Source organism: Maniola hyperantus, chromosome 15 (assembly GCF_902806685.2).
Source record: "Maniola hyperantus chromosome 15, iAphHyp1.2, whole genome shotgun sequence".
Taxonomy (NCBI): Eukaryota; Metazoa; Arthropoda; class Insecta; order Lepidoptera; family Nymphalidae; genus Maniola; species Maniola hyperantus.
Genome location: NC_048550.1, coordinates 12605114 through 12626435, shown reverse-complemented (window position 1 = coordinate 12626435; position 21322 = coordinate 12605114). Strand labels below are relative to the sequence as shown.

At 36.0% G+C, this 21322-nt stretch overlaps 1 protein-coding gene across 7 annotated transcripts in view; it reads left to right on the top strand.

Annotated features, from left to right (window-relative positions):
- tn (tripartite motif containing protein thin) overlaps positions 1-19230 on the top strand; it is a 153639-nt gene extending 134409 nt beyond the window's left edge. For 4 of the 7 annotated variants that reach the window (XM_069503599.1, XM_069503598.1, XM_069503597.1 and 1 more), the window contains exons 7-10: positions 6298-6438; positions 7427-7644; positions 16653-16868; positions 17286-19230. In XM_069503599.1, coding sequence (XP_069359700.1) covers positions 6298-6438; positions 7427-7644; positions 16653-16866 — 573 coding nt within the window. In that variant the 3' untranslated portion in view covers positions 16867-16868; positions 17286-19230. The remainder of the gene's footprint in view (positions 1-6297; positions 6439-7426; positions 7645-16652; positions 16869-17285) is intronic. The other 3 variants (XM_034976545.2, XM_069503601.1, XM_069503602.1) reach the window with 2 other exon arrangements.
- The last annotated feature ends 2092 nt before the right edge of the window (positions 19231-21322 follow it).

The window sequence follows — 21322 nt, the reverse complement described above, 5'->3', positions numbered from 1 at the left end:
TCTGAGATTTATTTGTTGAATTAACTTCAGCTTCTCATATTTCTTCTTCAATGAAGAGAAAATTTATTATAGCCATTCGCCAGTACTTTCGTTAGGGCCCCTATCAACGAGCGAGCCGTAAGCTCGCAGTAAAGGTTGCTCACATGGTTTTTCTGTCAGAAAATTACAGTTTACAAATGTAGAAATGGCTAGGCCATGGCTAGGCTTATCTTCTATGCCTTTTTAGGATTCCATACCCAAAGGGTGATAACAGGACTTACTACGAGGCTTAGTAATACTAAGCCTCCGCTGACCGTCTTTCCTTCTGTCCTTCCGTATGTCCGTCCGTCTGTTTGCCAACGGGCTGTATCTCGTAAACCGTAATAGGCAGAGAGTTGAAATTGTCACAAAATCGTATTTCTATTGCTAGTTTACCTCTCCAATTATAATATGGGTACCTTCAAGTCAAGAGTGAATAGGCATCTCTAGGCAAGCGCGCTCCATCTTAGGCTGCATCATAACTTTCCACCAGGTCTGATTGCAGCCAAGCGCTGTCTATAAATAAAAATATAAAAAACCGGCGAGTCGTCAAAACCACGGTAAAGCTCACACATCTATCAGGCACTTTACGTAGCTCAGTATAGGCTACTTGACACTTTTTTAAAGTTGGTCTTAAATGGTTAATATTTGTCCTATTATATCAAAAAAATTAACACTATATTTTTTTGCGCCCTAAAAACCATAAAACTTTAATTTAAAAATATATTTTTCTTAGACAGGTGAAAACACTGTCGGCCATGTTTGGCCGATAGATTATCTGTGCTCTAACGTCATGCATTTGTAAACAACAGCATAACCTCCCAAAGTTAATAAACATGACTTCTATTATACTAGTTTACATGAAAAATATAGTAATTATCGTTATTGTATCATCCGAGAATGTAAAAAACGCATCGATAAAGACCACAGGAAAGTTGTGGATTAGAGTGCCCAGTGAAATAAATATACGTAACACGCGAAGACTTGCTTAAAGGGATCCTATATGACTAACGACTTCAACCCAAATTTATTTTTGCAAAGATCACTTTGTTGTAAGTCTTACTTAATAACTTATTCAATTTATAAAGAGAAAACGATATTTTTTTACGTTTACTATGAGTTTTTAGAAATATATAAAAACTAGCTTATGCTCGTGACTTCGCCCGCGTGGACTTCATAAATTTCAAACCTCCATTTAACCCACTCAGAGGTGGAATTTCAAAAAATCCTTTCCTAGTGGATACCTTCTCTTTACCTACAAAGAACACACCCACCAAATTTCATGTATCTAGGATCAGCTGTTTAGATGTTTAGGCTGTGCGTTGATATATAAGTTAGTCACGACTCTAAATTTTATATATATGGATACTACGTTAGTCCCCGCGTCACATCGGGATGACATTTCTTTGTTTATATATTTAATGACGTCACATCATGGCTGACAGCGTTTTCTGCGTTTCAAATAAAAATAAAAACTGTATTTTTTTAAATTGGATTTATATATCCATCCTGCGTTTTTAATAATTGTTATTGATATATTTCGTTGTCTTAAGCAAAATACTATAATAAATAACCATTTATTGGACGAAATTAGATATGAGTCAAGTAGCCTATTGTACATTGATCATCCCAACGTTACGTCGAAGCTCTCAAGTCCAATCTAAATTTGAAACATTACCCCGTTTGTTCACAAAGCACCCTCTACTCGTATCTGACCGCTACAATACGCTTCTATATTTCACGTATGGACCATCAGTTTCGTTCGTTTTAAATCTGTACCACTGACGTTACAAATGCACCACAGTCCGCGTTTCTCATGATAAATGATTTGTTGTACTCGTAGCATGCACACAGACTAAAGAGAAAAGAACGATACGTCACTAGAAACCAGTAAACTAAAGGGGGCAGAACGCTGAATAGTCAATAGACCAACTTACGCTAGGTTGGCTGCCCATAAGTTTTAATCGGCTCATTTTAAAGTAGATTAGGGGTACAAGTACATACAACGATTAATTTGATTGTCGATATTTCAACCCAATTGCAAGGGTCGTGGTTACGACGGGACTGCGGTGCTACCAGAGATGAGTTCGAGCTGTCATGGGCAGTAGCGAACTACCCTCTTTCTTGTTCTTCGAGTGCGTGTTCGTACGTGTTCGCAATGAGTCAAATTCGTACAAAAATGCATCCAAAGTGCGGGCTAGCCTTAAACGAGGTTTAGACTAGCAAGAACTTCTTGCAAGTTATTCCGCAAGTACTTGCAGAACTACGAACAATAATAATTTTTCTATCAGCTGTATTATTTTATTTCACGTTCAGGTTCAATGTTTTTTATCTGTCATCTTGCTCAGCAAGTAAAAAGTTTAATTTGCAAGCAGAATAATTGGCAAGTTCTTGCCAAAAGTTTCAAAATGGCGTTTACACTTGTGACTTGCGGCAAGTCCAGCAAGTTACAAAACTTGCGGAAGTGATTGTTTACACGGTAGGAATAGCTTTATTGCTAATCTAAACCTCACTTTACACTGTTATCTAGATATCCCTACAAATAATATAAACTTGTAACATTTGTTGATTTGTCCTTCAATCACACCGCACTGAAACAACGAATCGACACAATTTTAGCATGGACATAGAGATCTGTAGAGTGACATATGGTACTTTAAACCTTGGAAAACAAACGGTTTCTGCAGTATAGCATGCCATTTTTCACGGCTTTGTCCGTCGTTCATGCAGCAACAAATCAAAGGATTTACGTGATTTTTCGCGTGACTATAGCACAGTTTACGACAGTACGGGAAATTCCAACAAAACGTCGAGGCTTCGACGTCACTGTCACTGCCCTGAAGTAGTCCTATTTTTCTATGATTTTACGTCACCATTGCCTAATATTTGATATATCGTCGATTAAGGATCAAACCGAGAGTTCCATCACTCTTGTTTACTCTGACTATAGCAAAGAATCTGGAAAGTCATACAGGTTACTTTTAATCTCGCAAAATCTGTATCTTAAGAGAGCACGTAGCAAAAATAGTGAAACCTTTTCGAAGAAGTATTTCGAATATTTTTTTAGCCGAATTAACACATTTTCGTCAACCCAACCGTAACACTACAGTATCTCGAAATAGTGTCACGTAGAAAACTTTGTTAGCGTGATTCAGGTTAGTCTAGTAATTAGTCTACTTTGTAAACAAGTGCTATCAATTGGGAATATCAATTACATAGGTATTAGTCGCCTCAATGGCGTAGGCCTCCCCAAATCTCCCCAAAGCTCCAAAATATGTTAATAAAACTTATACGACTAGGTATTTTTGGCAAGTCGATTTTCTTAGCCGAATTTATACATTTTCGTGAACCCAACCGTTATACCGCGATATCTCGAAATAGTGTCACGTAGAAAACTTCGTTAGTGTGATTCAGGTTTGTCTAGTAATTAGTCTACTTTTGAACAAGCGCTATCAATCGGGAATGTCAATTAATTTCAATTAGCGAACCGAATATAAAGTCCCTATCACATCCTTCAAATAGAACCACAGTGTCTTCAGCAAAACAAAATATGCGTCCAGATTTTAATATAAGTAAAAAATAAGATTGGGCCCCGAACACTCCCCTGGGGGACACCGTATGTAAATATAATTTTAGAAAATTCACTGGAATATTGCCAGTTTTAACACATTGCTGTCTATCCTTTAGGTAGCTTTTGAATCAATATAAAAAAATACCCCTAACCGGCCATGTTGGAGAATATGTCAAGCAAGATAGGGATTAACACAGTGTCCAAGGCCTAGAATGGATCCAAACCAAGGATATACTTTACGCAATTCAATAATTTGGTACATCTATTAGTAAAATATGTTAACAAAACTACTACGACTAGGTATTTCTTGCAAATCGATTTTCTTAGCCGAATTTATACATTTTAGTTAACCCAACCGTTATATCACGGTATCTCAAAATAGTGTCACGTAGAAAACTTCGTTAGCGCGATTCAGGTTAATTAGTCTACTTGTAAACAAGCGCTATCAATCGGGAATGTCAATTAATTTCAATTAGCAAACCGAATACAAAGTGCCTTAGGGAATAATTAGATTCGAATTTCTCCGGCTTCAGTGTAGGTAACTTTCAAGTTAAAGCTAACTTAACTGCGCTTTAATCTGACATTTAGTTTTGACAAGATAAGGTCGTTATTTGACATTGCCATACATAATTTTGCCAGATTTACGTTACGAACTGATTCATGTTTTTAGGGTTCCGTACCTCAACAGGAAAAACGGAACCCTTATAGGATCACTTTGTTGTTTCTGTCTGTCAAGAAACCTACAGGGTACTTCCCGTTGACTTAGAATCATGAAAGGAGATTGCCCATTTTCTTAGGAGCTTTGGGCCCCCCCTAATATAATTGTTATGTCACCATGGTTTTAATTTGATTTTGTAGACAAATAATTAACTCTTTATATTCTGCAAACGATTTCTATTTATTCACCCTGGTTATAAAGAAATCTTATTTTTTATATTGCTGATATTGAGGTTATATTTAATTAATACTTCTTCAAAATAAATGCATGTCTACGATTCTAACTGTAATTGTGGATATTTTCAATAATAGAGTGAAAAAAAGTCGTAATAAAACATAATCGTAAAAAAATAACACATTTTTTAAATCGGCGGGCGATCTCCTTTGGCAGGTAGGTAAGCAGCTTATAGCAGATATTCGGGGAAAAATCTGATAACCCTGAATTTGTGGTTACATCACAAAAAAAATTAAAATGTGTTCATGAACAAATAATTAGTATTTTCAACTTTCAAAGTGAGATTACTATACCACGTGGGGTATCATATGAAAGGACTTTACCTGTACATTCTAAAACAGATTATTATTTATTTTTATGCATAATAGTTTTTAATATATCGTGCCAAATGTCAAAAAATTACGACTGTAGTACGGAACCCTCGTTGCTGAGCCTTTTTTGCTCAAAACTACCCTTATGTCTGTTTTTTCGTATCACTAGCCTTATGTGCCTACGTATTTTAGGCAATAGCACAGTCTATATAAATGTAAGCCCGTTTCATCACGCCCGCCAATTATTTCCCAAACCCCACTAGAATAACTAGAGTGATCGTGTTTCGGATTTATTCCCAACGGCACTTTGTATTCGGATCGCTAATTGAAATTAATTGACAGCCCTCGATTGATGGCTTAGTTTACAAGTTGATTTATTAAATAGATAAACAAGCAACTACCTACCTGTTATCTGTCACGAAAGTTGAAAGGGCAACACACACTTGCAGAGTGAAGTGGAGCTGAGGCACCAGATCCTTTCTATATTACCGTTTAAACTAGAGATGTGCCGAATGTAGGTTCAACCGAATACGAATGTTCGGCCGAATATTAGGTCCAAAATGTACCGAACCGAAAATTCGGCCGAATCATTCAGTTCAATTCTGTTGCAAATTAATATTTGTTACTTAAGGGGACTCAGTTCAGTGCTTTCTTCATACAAACGTAGGAGGGAAATTACAACAATATTCGATATTGTACGCACAAAACTAAGAATTATATCGATTTATCTCGTCATTATCTAGGTTTATTGATATATAAAGCATTGAAAAAAATATTAATTTAAAAGTTACGAGGCATAAAAGATTCCTATTTTAACACTAAATTAATGACAACTTTGGGCGTAAATAAATAAGATTAGGGATATGAAAATTTTAAAACAATTTATCATTAGACGTAGTTTATTTATTCATTAGTTGAAATAACTTTACTTTGCAAACATAAATTCAGCTGTTTTTTCTCAAAAATACTTTACCTAAACCCTTTTCGCGCGCTTGATTTCGGTGAAAATCATCGTGCCTCTCAACTTTCTCATACAATGTCAAGTGAAAAGCAAACATGTTACCCACGTGCGCTGCCAATTTCGGTCGAGCGTCCTGCGTCACCTTAAGGTTCTCTTTTTATTGTTGATTTCATAAATTTTATTTAGCATACATAGACATTTATTTTAAAATACCTTAATTTGATTATTTCATATTTTAATACTTGTGTTAGTTCCTAAAAGTAATAGTTATTATTTATTATATTATTATATTCTAAAAAAAACTGAAAAAAGTTGTTACTCAAAGCAGTGTTCTAAGGCTGGCAATACACTTCACTAGTCTATTTTAGGATATATTTGCAATATAGGTAGGTAAATATAATTATCTACGTTATAGGATAGGCTAGTTCCTATCTTTGTCTACATCCTTCAATTATTCATTAACAGGTCCTGTCTTTTGTCCCAGGTATTTGATCCCGCCGGGCGGTTCCTCAGAGCGTTTGGCAGCCAAGGCACTGGCGACGGCAAGTTCAACTACCCTTGGGGGATCACCACAGACGCCCTCGGATTCATATACGTGTGTGACAAGGAAAACCATAGAGTTCAGGTCAGTATCATCATCATCATGATCATCAACCGATAGACGTCCACTGCTGGACATAGGTCTCTTGGAGGGACTTCCACACACCACGTTCTTGCGCCGCCCGCTATCCAGTGGCTCGCGGCTATGTCATTTGTCCATCTACGCTTTCCGGTGCGAGGTCACCATTCTAGCACCTTGGGACACCTAGTCTGTGTGGTGAGAGGCTTCGGCCGTGGCTAGCTACCACCCTACCGGCAAAGCCGCTTAGCGTTCCAGTACGATGCCGTGTAGAAACCAAAGGGATATGGGTTTAATAAAAACTGCCATTCCAGGTTATCACGCTTTCATATTAAGACTGCATCATTAGTTACCACCAGGTGGAATTGCAGTCAAGGGCTAACTTGTATCTCAATAAATAAATAAATAAAAAACAATGTCTATAGGTGTTGCATACTATGTGCCCTGCCCATTACCACTTCACTCAAAACTATTATTTAAAGCATATTGTAGTAAAAAATAAAGAAAATTAGATCGAAGTTTATTTTTTCATAGAAATCCTAATCCAATTTATAAAATAATAGGTATATTGTGATGTTTTTATTTCTTTGGATAATCGCCTTATAGTAATATTTTTTTCTCAATTCGTATTTCTGGAATTTATTCAATACATCTAAATTCTCGTTTATACTTAATCAAAAAGTTCTAAATAATCAGTACCCTCATTGTAAATGCGAAAGTGTGTTTGTTTGTTGGTTTGTCCTTCAATCACGTCGCAACGGTGCAACGGATTGACGTGATTTTTTGCATGGAGACCTGGAGAGTGACATAGGCTACTTTTTAACCGACTTCAAAAAATGAGGAGGTTTTCAATTCGTCGGAATCTTCTTTTTTTTTTCCCCGGTAAATCAAAGAGTTCCCACGGGATTATTAAAAAACCTAATTCCATGCGGACGAAATCGCGGGCATCAGCTAGTACCCAATATTATATTCACCATTACATTTTTCTGTTCAGGTGTTCCAATCCGACGGCACCTTTGTGGGTAAATTCGGCAGCTTCGGCTCCAAGCTTGGGCAGCTAGAGCATCCCCACTACATCGCCGTGTCCAGCACCAATCGCGTGCTGGTCTCCGACTCCAACAACCACAGGATCCAGGTCTTCGACGTGAACGGGAGGGTGCTGTCCTCGTTTGGAGAAGAAGGCTCCGAAGATGGGCAGTTCAAATTCCCAAGGTATGTTGAAAAAGTCAAATGAGGAGCTGGTAAACAAAATATGTCAATGCATATAGTACGCGACAGGTCGAAGTGGCGATCGGGGAGGGAACACCCCGCACAACCGCGCTAACCCGATGCGGGCGAGCGCGGGTGACGTGCGGGTGTGCGGGGCGTCCCCCCACCTCATACCCCGATTGCCATCTCAACTCGTCGCGGACTATACGTTTGCGATCAAAGTTTGGAAAAAATCGGCAAAAAGTTGCCTGTCTTTCGGTATTCTACAGGATATATTTAGGAGAGTGTGCCCAAGAACTTTCCTCTTTCACCTTTTTAAAAAAAAAAAAAATATTAGCCATGTTAAATGACTAATACTCCCATCTCCTCTCCAACTAAGCGTAAGCTTGTGCTAGGAGTACGTACGACAATAGTGCAACGGGCGGGGTTTGAACCGTCGACCTTTCGGTTTTCAGTCCACTCCTGTACCCGTTGAGCTATTGAGGCTCTAAAACTTGTAGCTATCTTGTATATCTAAGGCTCTTTCTACCATCGTACCGCAAGGCATCGTCAAGGTCTGCATCCGTACGTAGTTCAAATTTCACGGACACGTACGAAGCGATTTGCTTCCTCGTTTCTAATCCAAACCGCTAGGAATATCCCTTCCGGCATCAGTTTTCCCCTCCAATTTTAATATTGGATACATTTAAGGCAAGAATGAATAGGCATCTTCTAGGCAAGCGCTTTCTTAGGCTGCATCATCACTTGCAGGTCTGATTGCAGCCAAGCGCTAGTCTATAAAAAAGAAAAAACTTTTTATTTAATATGATATTTTTTGGCTCTTTTATTTAATATGGAATACAAATCCGACCTCATTGTTCGGAATTTTAATCTAAACAGTACAAAATATACAGTAAAATTTCAACATCATTTATTCAGTTTTTTACTCCTGCTGAAACATTCAGTTTCATGTAATTTAGTACCCTTTTGTTCTCGTCATCTCGGCAATTGTATTTTGAAGAGTTGTTTAAACTTTAAGGTAAACTTTTTCATCGGACCCTGGGGCATCGTAACAGCTGCCGTTGTGTACCTACACCCTCTACACCCTTAGGGCGTTTGTGCACTCATCCATGATTTCACGGATCCGTCAAAAAATACGAATCGAATTATGAATTAATTGTATGACGGCCAATTCGAAGAATCACGGATACGAACCGAATACGGTTGAGTGCACAAACGCCCTTACGATATCAACATTGCGGACACGTATAGTTTGCGACAGGTCGACATGGCTACCGGGGTATGATGTGAGCCGCGTAGGGGACTCCCCGCACACCCGCACCGTCCCCACCCCGATTGCTATGTCGACCTGTCGCAAACTACACCTACACGATTTTCTTCCTTCTTCATTTCTAATGTATTAGGATACGAAATGCCATCCGGCTTTCGTTTTACCTGCCACCTGAAATATTGGTAGCTTCAAAAGAAGATAGGCATTTTCTAAACTATAACAACCAATAAAAAGCCTGCGGTAGTGTGTGTCGACCTTAGTCATAATGTGTAGGCACGTCAAGTACACTCTAAGTTAAAATAGCTGTCAAGAGACAAAAACAAGGAAATAATCAGACAGGCGTATGATGGAAAGGGACGGAGGGAGAACCTGTCGAAGATACCAGAACAATGAATTGAAATTGAAATGACATGTGTTCCATTTAACATAATATAAGCGTAAAGGTGTATTTACACATTCGCAAAAAGTACGCACCGAGTTTTAGTATGATTTTTAAGGTTCCGTACCTCAAAAGGAAAAACGGAACCCTTATAGGATCACTTTGTTGTCTGTCTGTCTGTCGGTCTGTCAAGAAACCTACTAGGGTTCCCGGTGACCTAGAATCATGAAATTTGGTAGGTAGGTAGGTCTTATAGCAGACATTAGGGGAAAAATCTGAAAACCGTGAATTTGTGGTTACATCACACAAAAAATATTAAATTATGGTCATGAACTAAAAATTAGAATTTTCAATTTTCGCAGTATGATAACTATATCAAGTGGGGTATCATAAACCTTCACCTGTGCATTATAAAACAGATTTTTATTTATTTTTCTTTCCTGACAGACACGACGGACAGATATACAGACGGACAGACAGACCTACAACAAAGTGATCTTATAAGGGTTAATTTTTCCTTTTGAGGTACGGAAAACTAAAAAACAAAAAAACAAGCAGGACGCTCATCTTGAAACCGTGCAGTGGCGAGACTATTTGCGACAAGTGAATGAAGAAACGAATGCGAATGCGAAAGCGAATATGTAAATGCAGGGTAACATCAAAGTTTCAAGGTCGAGTGAAGAAACTCAAAAACTGTCAAACTTACGTTCATAAGTACCTAGGTGGAAGAGCGGCGAAAAGTTGTCAAAGAAACTTATCATAAAACAACTCGACTTTGTGTTAAGTACCCACTTATTGTTCGAACTTCGAAGTTTTTGTATAGGGCCTTTACCTTTTGTTTATTGTTTAAAAGCTGAAGGCTTTGATCGATGGTAGGCCTTTGTGGCCTTTCCCAAACATAGTTAGTAGGAACAAGAGCTGGCAAAGATAGTAAGTACCACAGTAACATTCACAGTTACAAAAAAATCAGTGATCTCCATGATAGGCAAACTAGAAACAAAAATAAGCTAGCTACTCCTACGCTCCGCCTCTGGAAGGTGGGAAAGTCATTTGTGGGAATGAGTGTAATATCTATATATATAAAAGGAAAAGGTGACTGACTGACTGACTGACTGACTGAATGACTGACTGACTGACTGACTGACTGATCTATCAACGCACAGCTCAAACTACTGGACGGATCGGGCTGAAATTTGGCATGCAGATAGCAATTATGACGTAGGCATCCGCTAAGAAAGGATTTTTGAAAATTCAACTCCTAAGGGGGTGAAATAGGGTTTTGAAATTTTGTAGTCCACGCGGACGAAGTCGCGAGGATAAGCTAGTTTTATAATAAAATTCCACAAGCAATTTTAGACTTGCCTTTACACAAGTTTAAAAAATGTGTTAAAAGTATGCTCCTAAAAAAAGCATATTATACAGTCGCAGACTATGTAAACGATAAAAAAGCTTGGATTTGACTCGCTCCAGCAATGCACGGGGCTGCAATGGCTTGTATAGTACGGTATAATAACATTGTAAATTGAAAAATTAAAAAGAGCAACCGCCGAGTTTCTTGCTGGTTCTTCTCAGTAGAACGGCATTCCGAACCAGTGGTAAATTAAAACTACCTGACTATTCATAAGCACTTTTAAAAAGTTTACATGAATAAAAAAACATTCTATACTATTCTAAGTTCAAGTCAATACGGTATTTGACAACTAGTCAAGTCAGTAACTTTTTATCAAACATCGAAACGCGCACTTAGTATGCGATATTCTATGAAATACTGGAATGTGACGTCACATCATAGTGACATATTTTTTTTGTTTAATCGATAATTTAAAATGGTTATCACACTTAAAACTAACAAAGGACGTGGATTTTACGTATTTTGGAAGACCCTCTATTTAATAATAATCACTGAGACATAATTTATTTTTGATGTAGTCAAATACCCAATTATGATACTTGTAACAAATTTCACGTCACCCCAGCTGTCAGATATCTAATACTAGCTGATGCTGAGCTGACTTCGTCCGCGTGGAATTAAGTTTTTTTTAAATCCCGTGAGAAGGGAACTGTTTGATTTTCCGGGATAAAAAGTAGCCTATGTCACTCTTCAGATCTTTAATAATTATATCCATGCAAAAGGAGCGATCCACCATTGACTGATTGACCATGCCTTATCACAAACTACGCCTAAAGAGAGTTAGTTTTAACTATTGGAGCAAGATCCCAGATTCGCCAGATCTAACTTAATTTTTTTTTTAAGTGCCTATAGTGTTAGTTTAAATACTAATGAAGTTGACCAATTCATAGGTATCAGCTGCCTAGGTTGTGAGTTATATGTTTTTACCCATGTAAAAACATAACTCACATTTCTAAAAGTCTGACTGCTGTTTTTTTTCATGTATGTTGGCCATCTGCACAAGCTAGGAAGCGTACGTTAAACGTATACAGAGAATTCAACCTCAAGAGTACGCAAGGTTTTGCATGAAAACAAAATCATAAAATGTTGGCGGGAGACAGGGGAAAATGCTTTGTTGTGTTTGGTGGACTCAAAAGTCACGTAATCAAGACAATGTGCGCAATGAGGGTACCGAACGGGCGTGGGCCGACTTTTATGCTAAACAACTGCCTAAGCTTGGCGAGCGAGGGGTATTCGGCTATTAGGCGTCTATATGTGGTGGTCTACTTAATGTCCCCACATTTTATTTCTCAGAAAATAAGTAACGTCACAGAAGATATAATAGTACTAACGTATCTGGTGGCGCTGGGATCTTTGATCATAATTATAAATAGATGCACACTTACTTTGATTAAGCCACTTAGTTTATGTCTAGGGTGTAACAGGAAGCTTACTGCATCAGTATAGCTACGTCATTTGTCTTGACGGTAAACGCTTTAAACGCCAGCCTGGATGCAGGCTTGACTAATTTGCGGCGATTAAGATGACGTCATACGGGTATGTGCTATACTCGACTACGAATGTCTTAACACTAATCTAGTCTTTGCCCGTCACACTTGACTAAGTAATAATGGTCGATTAGTATAACGCCCTTAATAACTAATTGCGTAACCGACCAACCGATGGTTTAAAAATGGCATTTAATACAAAAAATATAATCAAAACCCAAAAGTAGTTTGTTTAGAATCAGTAACAAAATCGATTGCAATCATTTCACATTGTGTTATATTTGACCAAAAAATCCTGCAAATTTGGACACCTAGTTGAATGACCGCATGCACCAGCTGATTCTAGCTGATCGACGCACTATGGGACGAAACCGACAATATCGTCTCAAAAATGCATTTTGTATAACTATGATTACATTAGTTTTTTTTAAAGATATCATTAATAGAAGACTATAAGCACTTGTTAATGTAAAAATTATATACAAATATCCATTATTTACATTCAAAACTTGAACTTGAAGTGGTGAGTCGAATTTATGTAATTTTCGTAATGTAGCGAACCAAGATTCACGATGTCGATTCTGGGCTGGTTTTAAAATAAAGGTATATGTGTTGTATATGGTTGAAGAGGTAATTCATCCTGCTTTAAAAAAAAATTAAAACGAAAATTCTAAAATTCTTGTACAGTGAGTTACAAAATATTTTTATAGAACAAAAAATGTCTCTTTTTAAAACTTTAAATTGACTTTTGACAGTTACCTACGTTTCCCTATGTGGAGATATTTATGTCATTGAATTCAATATTTTCCCCATTATATAAGGCAAGAAAAAAATCTTGCCCGAATTTGCCCCCTTTCAAATAAAACACATTTATGCATCGAGTGGTAAAAATGATGAATTTTGAAAAAAATCAATATCTTACTTCTTTTTGAGTTTTATTAGAGTTTTCAGTTTAAATATATTTTACTGGATTATTTCAAGCCTTTCTCATTTTAATCCAAGTAAAAATATAATCAAATTCCTGAATATTTGCTTTTTGATGAAATTTTATGTTGGTTGATAAATAATGTTATTAGTGCTGACCAGGTTCATTATTATGGATTTAATTATAATAGTTACAATGAAAAAATGATTTTTGGGTGCAAAACTGTTATCAGTTCGCTTGTAGGGGCTAATTTACTAAAATTCCTTGAGTTTCGGGTCATACCTACTGTACAAAATATCATCAATTTACACCTCATCGATTTTTTACGAATTATCATTGCATTTTAGAAATTAGAGGAGTTGACAAAGATTTAATAAAGGTTCTATGTAATTCTACAGGCCTTGGCATTATGTAGGCCTGCCGATCCAAAAAAGTTTGGCGAATATACAAAACTGCTCAGTTATTATTATGTGGATAAAACATAGCTCTTCAGTTAACAAAATTTTAATAAGTAGCTAGGTACATGAAGAAAATAATAATATAATAAGGCACTTTGCTTTATTTTTGCATATCTGATACTTGTAGTCAGCTGCTGATGCCCAGTAATCAAGAAGTAAGTACAAAAAAAACCAACCACGCACGAAAGTGCTTTAGGTCAATGACAAATGAAAACGTTTTCCATGCTCTTATATACATAAACTTCTAATCTTATAAGATATCCAGTCAAAGAAACAATTTGAAACTATTTCAAAAGAGCTCTTTGAAGTAACTAAGAACGTTTTATAACCATCCTGCATCTAATTATGATAAAATTGTTAGCAAATTGTCAGTTTCAGTATTTGTAATTTTTAAGGGAAAAAAAATTAATGCCTAAATCTTTTAAATGGCTGAAATTTCGTACAATATATTTGCGAAATGTCATAAAAACTCTTATTTAATTTTCTTTTAAATATTATACGTATTTATATTCGCAAAATGTCATAAAAAAGCTTATTTATTTTACTTCATATTTTTTTATTATGTTTAGTAAAAAATATTTACCTTGAAAAGGTTAAAATATTAAAGCTTATATATTAAAGATTATATGTAAAAAAAATCATCGGTTTATTTCAAATAATAAAAAAGTTACGGATTTTTGAGACGCTACACACCGTTTTGTCCCACAGTGACGCCAGCCGTCCCATTCGCTCACAGCCACTTGCTTGGGGTGACCATGTTTTTACAGGGCAACGACTCGATACAACAAGCTTACAACTTCGTAAATTTTCATTAAACATTTTGGTTTAGACGCAACGATGAATTGCACTATTACCTGGATATGCCAACTGTTTCCGAGGAAATAAACAAGTACTCCAAAAAACACAAAGTTCGCCTTGCCAAGCATCCAAACCCACTCGCTAACTCACTTCTAGCTGCCCCTAGAGTAAAAAGACTGAAACGAGCTGATGTGCTCGATATCTGATGGACGTGGGAGCAGTGTCCAATGGCTCCCTCGTTTCTCAATACCAAATTCAGCACAAAAAATCTGCTTATAGTCCCCCAACTGATTGCAGATAATGACAAGGAAAAAAAAAAAAACTTTTATTATTTATGTACCTATTTTCAAATGTTCTGTTTACAATTTTTTTTCACTTATTTACAACTAGCTGATACCCGCGACTTCGTTCGCGTGGAATTACGTTTTTTAAAATCCTGTGGGAACTCTTTGATTTTCCGGGATAAAAAGTAGCATATGTCACTCTCTCTTTTTAAAAATTCGATTCGACTGTTAAATGGAACGAAGTTCGCCAGGGTAGCTAGTAAATTAATATAAGTATTTCAAGTAACTCTCAATAAGATAGACTTACGTCACTTACCGTATTTAGCCTTGAAACTAAACATCAGCTCAATCTACAAAATCCGTTTAATTAAAATCAATAGCAGAGCTTAAGTACTCGTTAAGTATTTGCTTAAACCAAATCTCGGTCGCTCGTACAATGAGGCTTTCACTTGAACCACAAGGGACCGTAATAGCTTTACACTTGCCAAGGACTTCAATCCATTGTAAACTAACCTCGAGTTTCTTTAACAAGGCCCCCTATTAATAGCCTTTGAGGTCCTTTACGTAATCCATACTTCCATAGGTACTAATATCCAGACCTACAAATAATAAAAGTAGGTAGTAATTATGAAGAAAATTATTATTATTTAGTATTATTTTCTTCACAAGTTTGTTGAAAAACGTCGTATGAAATATACACGTGTGTATTGATGATTACCGTCCTCGGCTATCTTAAGACCTCACTAATGGCTCGGGTCTCAATGGCGCCTCAGCGGTAATCACCAACATTACACACTTATACCATAATGTACTATTATTCATATACTTATAGAATCTTCTTGAATTAGAACCTCCTTCATGGTCTGATTTGGGCCCTATTAATATACAAACTTCTTATTGAAACCTCCATGGTACTGGCGCCTCTTGTATCAAGCATCTAGCGATTTCCTCGCTTTAGTGAGATGAAGAGTTGTGTGTTTCGCACGGCTGTAAATTTATTTGCGCTCGAGCCTTTGATTTCCTCGCTACGCTCAGGATTTTTATTTTTTAATAATATATACCTTAGATTCCTTCGCTAGCTCGGAATTCAATACAAACTCTCGCGACAAAATAACAACTTTGCAGCCTCGCATAACAAATAACTAGTAAATACCTTTGTTTAGAAAATGGAGTTTTTCCAGAAAGGTGTCTAAGAAAATCTGGATCTTTGGTATTAACAGAGGACGGTGTTAAAACTTGACTTTTAAATAAGTTTCAACTTTAAGTTTCAAGTGTCCAAAGCAAACTTTGCAAACTTTTAGGTACTTTTCCGCTGTTTACAGTTCATTAAGTAATATTACACTTAATTTTCCGTTTTTTTTTTTGCTTTGTAATATAATAATTTTTATATAGAAATATAAAAATTATATAATTAATATAATTTTTATTTGGGAATTTATTTTAAGTAAGGGTGACACAGTATTAAATTAGAGGAGTCTATGCAACAAAAAGGGATCACACCATCACACAGAAATTATTTTGTATACCACTATGCTTTTATCATCATCATCGCGTGCCTTCTTCGAAACGAAGTTTGGAGGTCATCGTGCGAAAAGCTTCTCTATTTTAAGCCGCCTCTTTTAACTTTGGGTAACTAAGCCCTGTCCCCTTATATCGTCCAACCATTTGCCTCTTTGGCGACCTGGAGCCCTTTTGCCTTCAATTCTTCCTACCAAAACTAATCTTGGAAATGAGAATTGGGCTCCTCTTTGTAAATGTCCAAAGAAAGCGAGCTTCCTTCGCATGATAGTAGACATGAGTTCTTTGTCTTTGTAAATGGTTAATAGAAAGCTTTTACTAAAAAATAAAATAAAAAAACATATACCTGTACCTGCCGGTTACGCAATTTTTGATATGTATTTAAAATTATTTAGTAATTTCCTTGAAGTGTAGGTAAAACACTAAAAAAATTATAAAAAATTTAGAAAGCTTTTAATCTATTTTCTGTATTTGTCACCAGGGGCGTAGCAGTAGACGACCAAGGCTACATCGTGGTAGCTGACTCTGGTAACAACAGGATCCAGATCTTCCATCCAGACGGGACCTTCCTGAGAGCCTTCGGGTCTTGGGGTTCTGGTGATGGAGAGTTCAAGGGTCTGGAGGGCATCGCTGTCATGTCTGGTGGAAACATCATTGTGTGCGATCGGGAGAACCATAGGGTGCAGGTGTTTTAGAGGTAAATATTGTTTTAATCTATCCAAGCCATCACCGGCTCGTTACAGAGCACAGGTCTTCTTTTAGAATGAGAAGGGCTTAGGCCAGAGTCCACCACGCTGTTCGCAGTTTGGCAGACTTCACACCTTTGAGAACATTATGGCGAACTCTCAACCACGCATGTTTCCTTCACCGTCACAGTAAATAATATTTAATTGCTTAAAATGTATCTACATAGATCGTAAAAGTTAGAGATACTTGCCCGAGAGGCGGGATCGAACCCCCTACCCTACAGGTGGTCACACTAGGGACAGCGATTTGTTGATCATGATGATGATAAAATTTAATGAATGTAATTATAATTTATTTTTAAATACAACCACGCAATTAATTATTACGTAACAATTTCAATTTGTTAATTTAAAATTTTTGCTTTCAGATTTCCTAAATTCAACGAATGTAAAGCATAATTATTTTTAAGTAATAATTAATATCATTAATTAAACGATTTTGTATATAAATGAAAGTAAACTACCACGTAGGTACCTACTAGGACAACTAAGGAGTCGAAGACTTATGAGTACCACAGTTTGATAAATATTTAAAAAAAAAAATACTCATTGAAATTTTTTTACGAAAATCTAACGAAGTGTACCTAATGTCTACTTACGAATTTTTAATATTTATTTTTTAATTACGAATCTCAATAATAAAAACTTTAAAAAATTGCGGAGGCCAAGTGAATTACGAGTAGGTATCTGTTTTTGTTCAATTTGTGATAAGTATTCATTTATCTATTTTTCACACTCATTTCCTGTCCCATATCTCCTTAATGGCTTATAGAAACAGGTTTTTAATTTTCACCATGCAGCTTTGTAAATTTTTATAGACAATAAAATACTGGAATTTAAAAAAAAATTACGCATTAAAATTTGTGCATAAAAAGCAAAAATAAATTTGAATACTAAATTCATTATTCATAGAATCGCGTCACTGATAGTTTGATTAATAAATTCAAACAATTTAGCAAATTGCATTCATATTTTTTCAAACTAATTGCAACTTTGCGATGCATGTTATAGCGAAAATTTTATCGTTTGAATAGCATTCGAAATTCATAATTACTTACGAATTTATTATAAATATTATAAGTATTGATAGACTCTTAATTGCACGAAAAAAAAATCATAGCAGGAGCAAAAAACTGTATGAAAATTCTTTAAATTTTACTATAATTGTACGATTGTACCGTTTTAGCTGAAATCACGAATTTCGGATTAAATTTTTACAGTTTTAGGCTATTGTGTTTGGAAATCAATTCATATTTGTATTCAGTGATCAAAATAATATAAACTTTGGACCCAAGTTTAACACAGTTATAAGCCGTTTTGTTTAAAAATGAGTTCAAATTTTAATTCACTGGGCCAAAAACGTCCGGAATAAACAAAATTTACCAGAAACGTAAATATACCGTTTTGTTCGTTACTAAGAAAGCCTATTACACCATCGAAATATAGTACGTGCAGAGTTAAAATGGCGCGTGAAAAGTATTTTTTTTTGGCATTATAATATAACGCTATACCTACGCCAACAATAACATTGTGCAATATTCATATTGGTTTATTGATAGAAACTGTGGGTAATTTCGGAATCTTTTTAATGATTACGCAATAAATTGTGCAATAATTTTAAAAGATTGAGTATGATATTGTGCCATCTATGTACAACATTGCTCCCTATATTTCCGTTCATACGGAAATATAGACGCAAATAATTGTATACCTATCAACTATATTGACTGAGTTTTATTTATGTACGTGGGCATGATGATTCAAGCAATTAAATACAATAACTATTGCACAATGATATTGAAGGTCTATACATGGGTCTAAGAAAGGAGTTTTAAAATGTTTTTAATCTCAAATATTGTCAATCTTATAAAATACAAATAATATAAACACGAAGTTTACAATCTTTTTTTATTATTTTTTATTCGACTTTCTTACTAATTGAATATTTTTAAAAGCTCTCTGTCGCTTTAGCACTAGACTTGTAGAAAGATATTTGTATCACTTAGTATATTATGTAATAAATATTGTTCTAGTCAGATTTAATCAAATAATAAATAAATAATATAAACGCCAAAAAATGCCAAAAAAACTGTATTTATTATGTTTATAAAAATGAATTATAATTTTATATTTACTTACTACTTATAGCAAAAATTCAAAATAATAATTCTCTATTTATAGAAACTTAAAAAAAAATACTTTTTGTATGTACCTAAGCTATTAATATACGTTAACGTCAAGCTTATTAAATGAATTTTAATATTTAATGTTATCAATGTATGAAATTTTAATAGCGTTTAAGGATTATTATTGAATACATTTTGTATATGCTTTTCAAGTTCGAAATAAAACTTTGTTAATAAAGGATATTGTTTTATTTTAGACCCCCAATAAGATACGATTACAAACAATTTTGGAAAATAAATTGATTATTTTCTTTTATTGAGTAAAATATTATACCGGCTTCCCACGGTGAGTGATATTGCGGACGGACGCGGACAAGCCCGCACCGACGCACCATGGGAAGAATATCGTCCGTGTTAGCGCAGACACGTCGTCGTCGTACGAGCCTTGTGCGCGGTGCGTGGCTGTCCGTGATGATCCGCAAAAGCACGCACCGTGGGAAGTAAGCATTTTTTTTAACAGATATAGCGAGCAAACGAGCAGGCGGGTCACCTGATGTTAAGTGATTACCGCCGCCCATGAACATTTGCAGCACCAGAGGAGCCGCCGATGCGTTGCCGGCCTTTTAGGAATTTGTTGGTCCGCCCCTTGAATAACCCCAATTTATAATCTAGTGGGAACACCGCCGATGGGAGTTGGTTCCACAGTTTGCACGTGCGTGGAAAGAAGGATCTGGCGCAGCGGACGGTCGAAGTGCACCAGACACCCAGATTACGTAACCGTAAGTATGTCAAATGAAAGCTGAGAATTTGAATGTGAGTTACAAATGGCGACAAATTAAAAAAACATCCAAGTGCGAGTCAGACTCGCATACCGAGGGTTCCATACTCGGGTAATTTTTTTTTGACATTTTGCACGGTAAATTAAAAACTATTATTTATAAAATGTGCTGGAATGGCGACCTCGCACCGGAAGACGCAGCGTTGGAAGACCCCCCACTAGGTGGACGGAGGACATCAGACGAGTCGCAGGGAGCCGCTGGATCCAGGCGGTGCAAGACCGTGGCGTGTGGAAGTCCCTACAAGAGACCTATGTCCAGCAGTGGACGTCTATCGGTTGATGATGATGATGATGTATAAAATAAATAAAAAATGTACACTGTACCTACAGGTAAAGCCCTTTCTTAGAATATTAATCTTACTTTGAAAGTTAAAAATACTAATTATTTGTTTATGAACACATTTCAGTTTTTTTTTGTGATGTGACCACAAATTTTCTGTTTTGGTTTGGTCTCAACGGCACTTGGTCGGTTTTTTAATCAAAAAACAAGTTTTTTGAAATAACACGTTGTGTCGTGACTAGCGCCGATACAATTTGTCATAAGCCCTACTTACCCTGTTTCATATTACAAAATATTTTCCCAACCGATTCCCTTATTTGAAAACCCTTATTGAGGTATACCTTTTTCGTATTTACGTTTGATTAGGCCTGTCACAAAGTCAGAAGCTTTGATTTCCCCCGGGTCCCGATATTGATAAGGGGCAATACGATACAATGTTGATGTTAGTTTAATACGCTTACACGGTCGTCGGCTGGCCACGTGGAATCCGTTTCAGAACTGAATTGGGTTTTTTTTTTTGTTTAAGAATATTAGCCATGTTAAATGACTAATATTCCCCTTTCCTCTCCAATTAAGCGTCAGGCTTGTGCTAGGAGTAGGTACGACAATAGTGCAACGGGCGGGGTTTGAACCGTCGACCTTTCGGTTTTCAGTCTACTCCTTTACACGTTGAGCTATTAAGGCTCTATTTGACTCCTATTTTGTTATTACTTTATTATAAACTAGGTTAAAAATAATGACGTAAACTGAAAAAACTAATTAAATCGATTAAATAACAAAAAAGTTATAAGCATTTAAATATTTCTGATTAGACCGAGATAGCGATATAGCATTTTGACGTCACACCTTACTAATGCCATAGTAGCTTCGTGCGGTTTCATACAAATTTTCGTTTTGCGAGAAAGGGATAGAAGACCCTCCCACTCCAAAATTAAAATGCCTGTGTAACTGTAAAAATGTAAGTCTTTGTTGAATTTTAATATTTTTTCAGCGTACCTACGTCATTATTTTTATCCTAGTTTATAATAAAGTAATAATATTTATCAAATTCAAAAGTAGACAGCTATCACGTTGGCATCCAATAATTGCTATTTTTGAAAGTGTGTAGGTACTCCGATCTTTGGAATTAAAAAAAAAAAAAAAAAAACTGATTGGTAGATA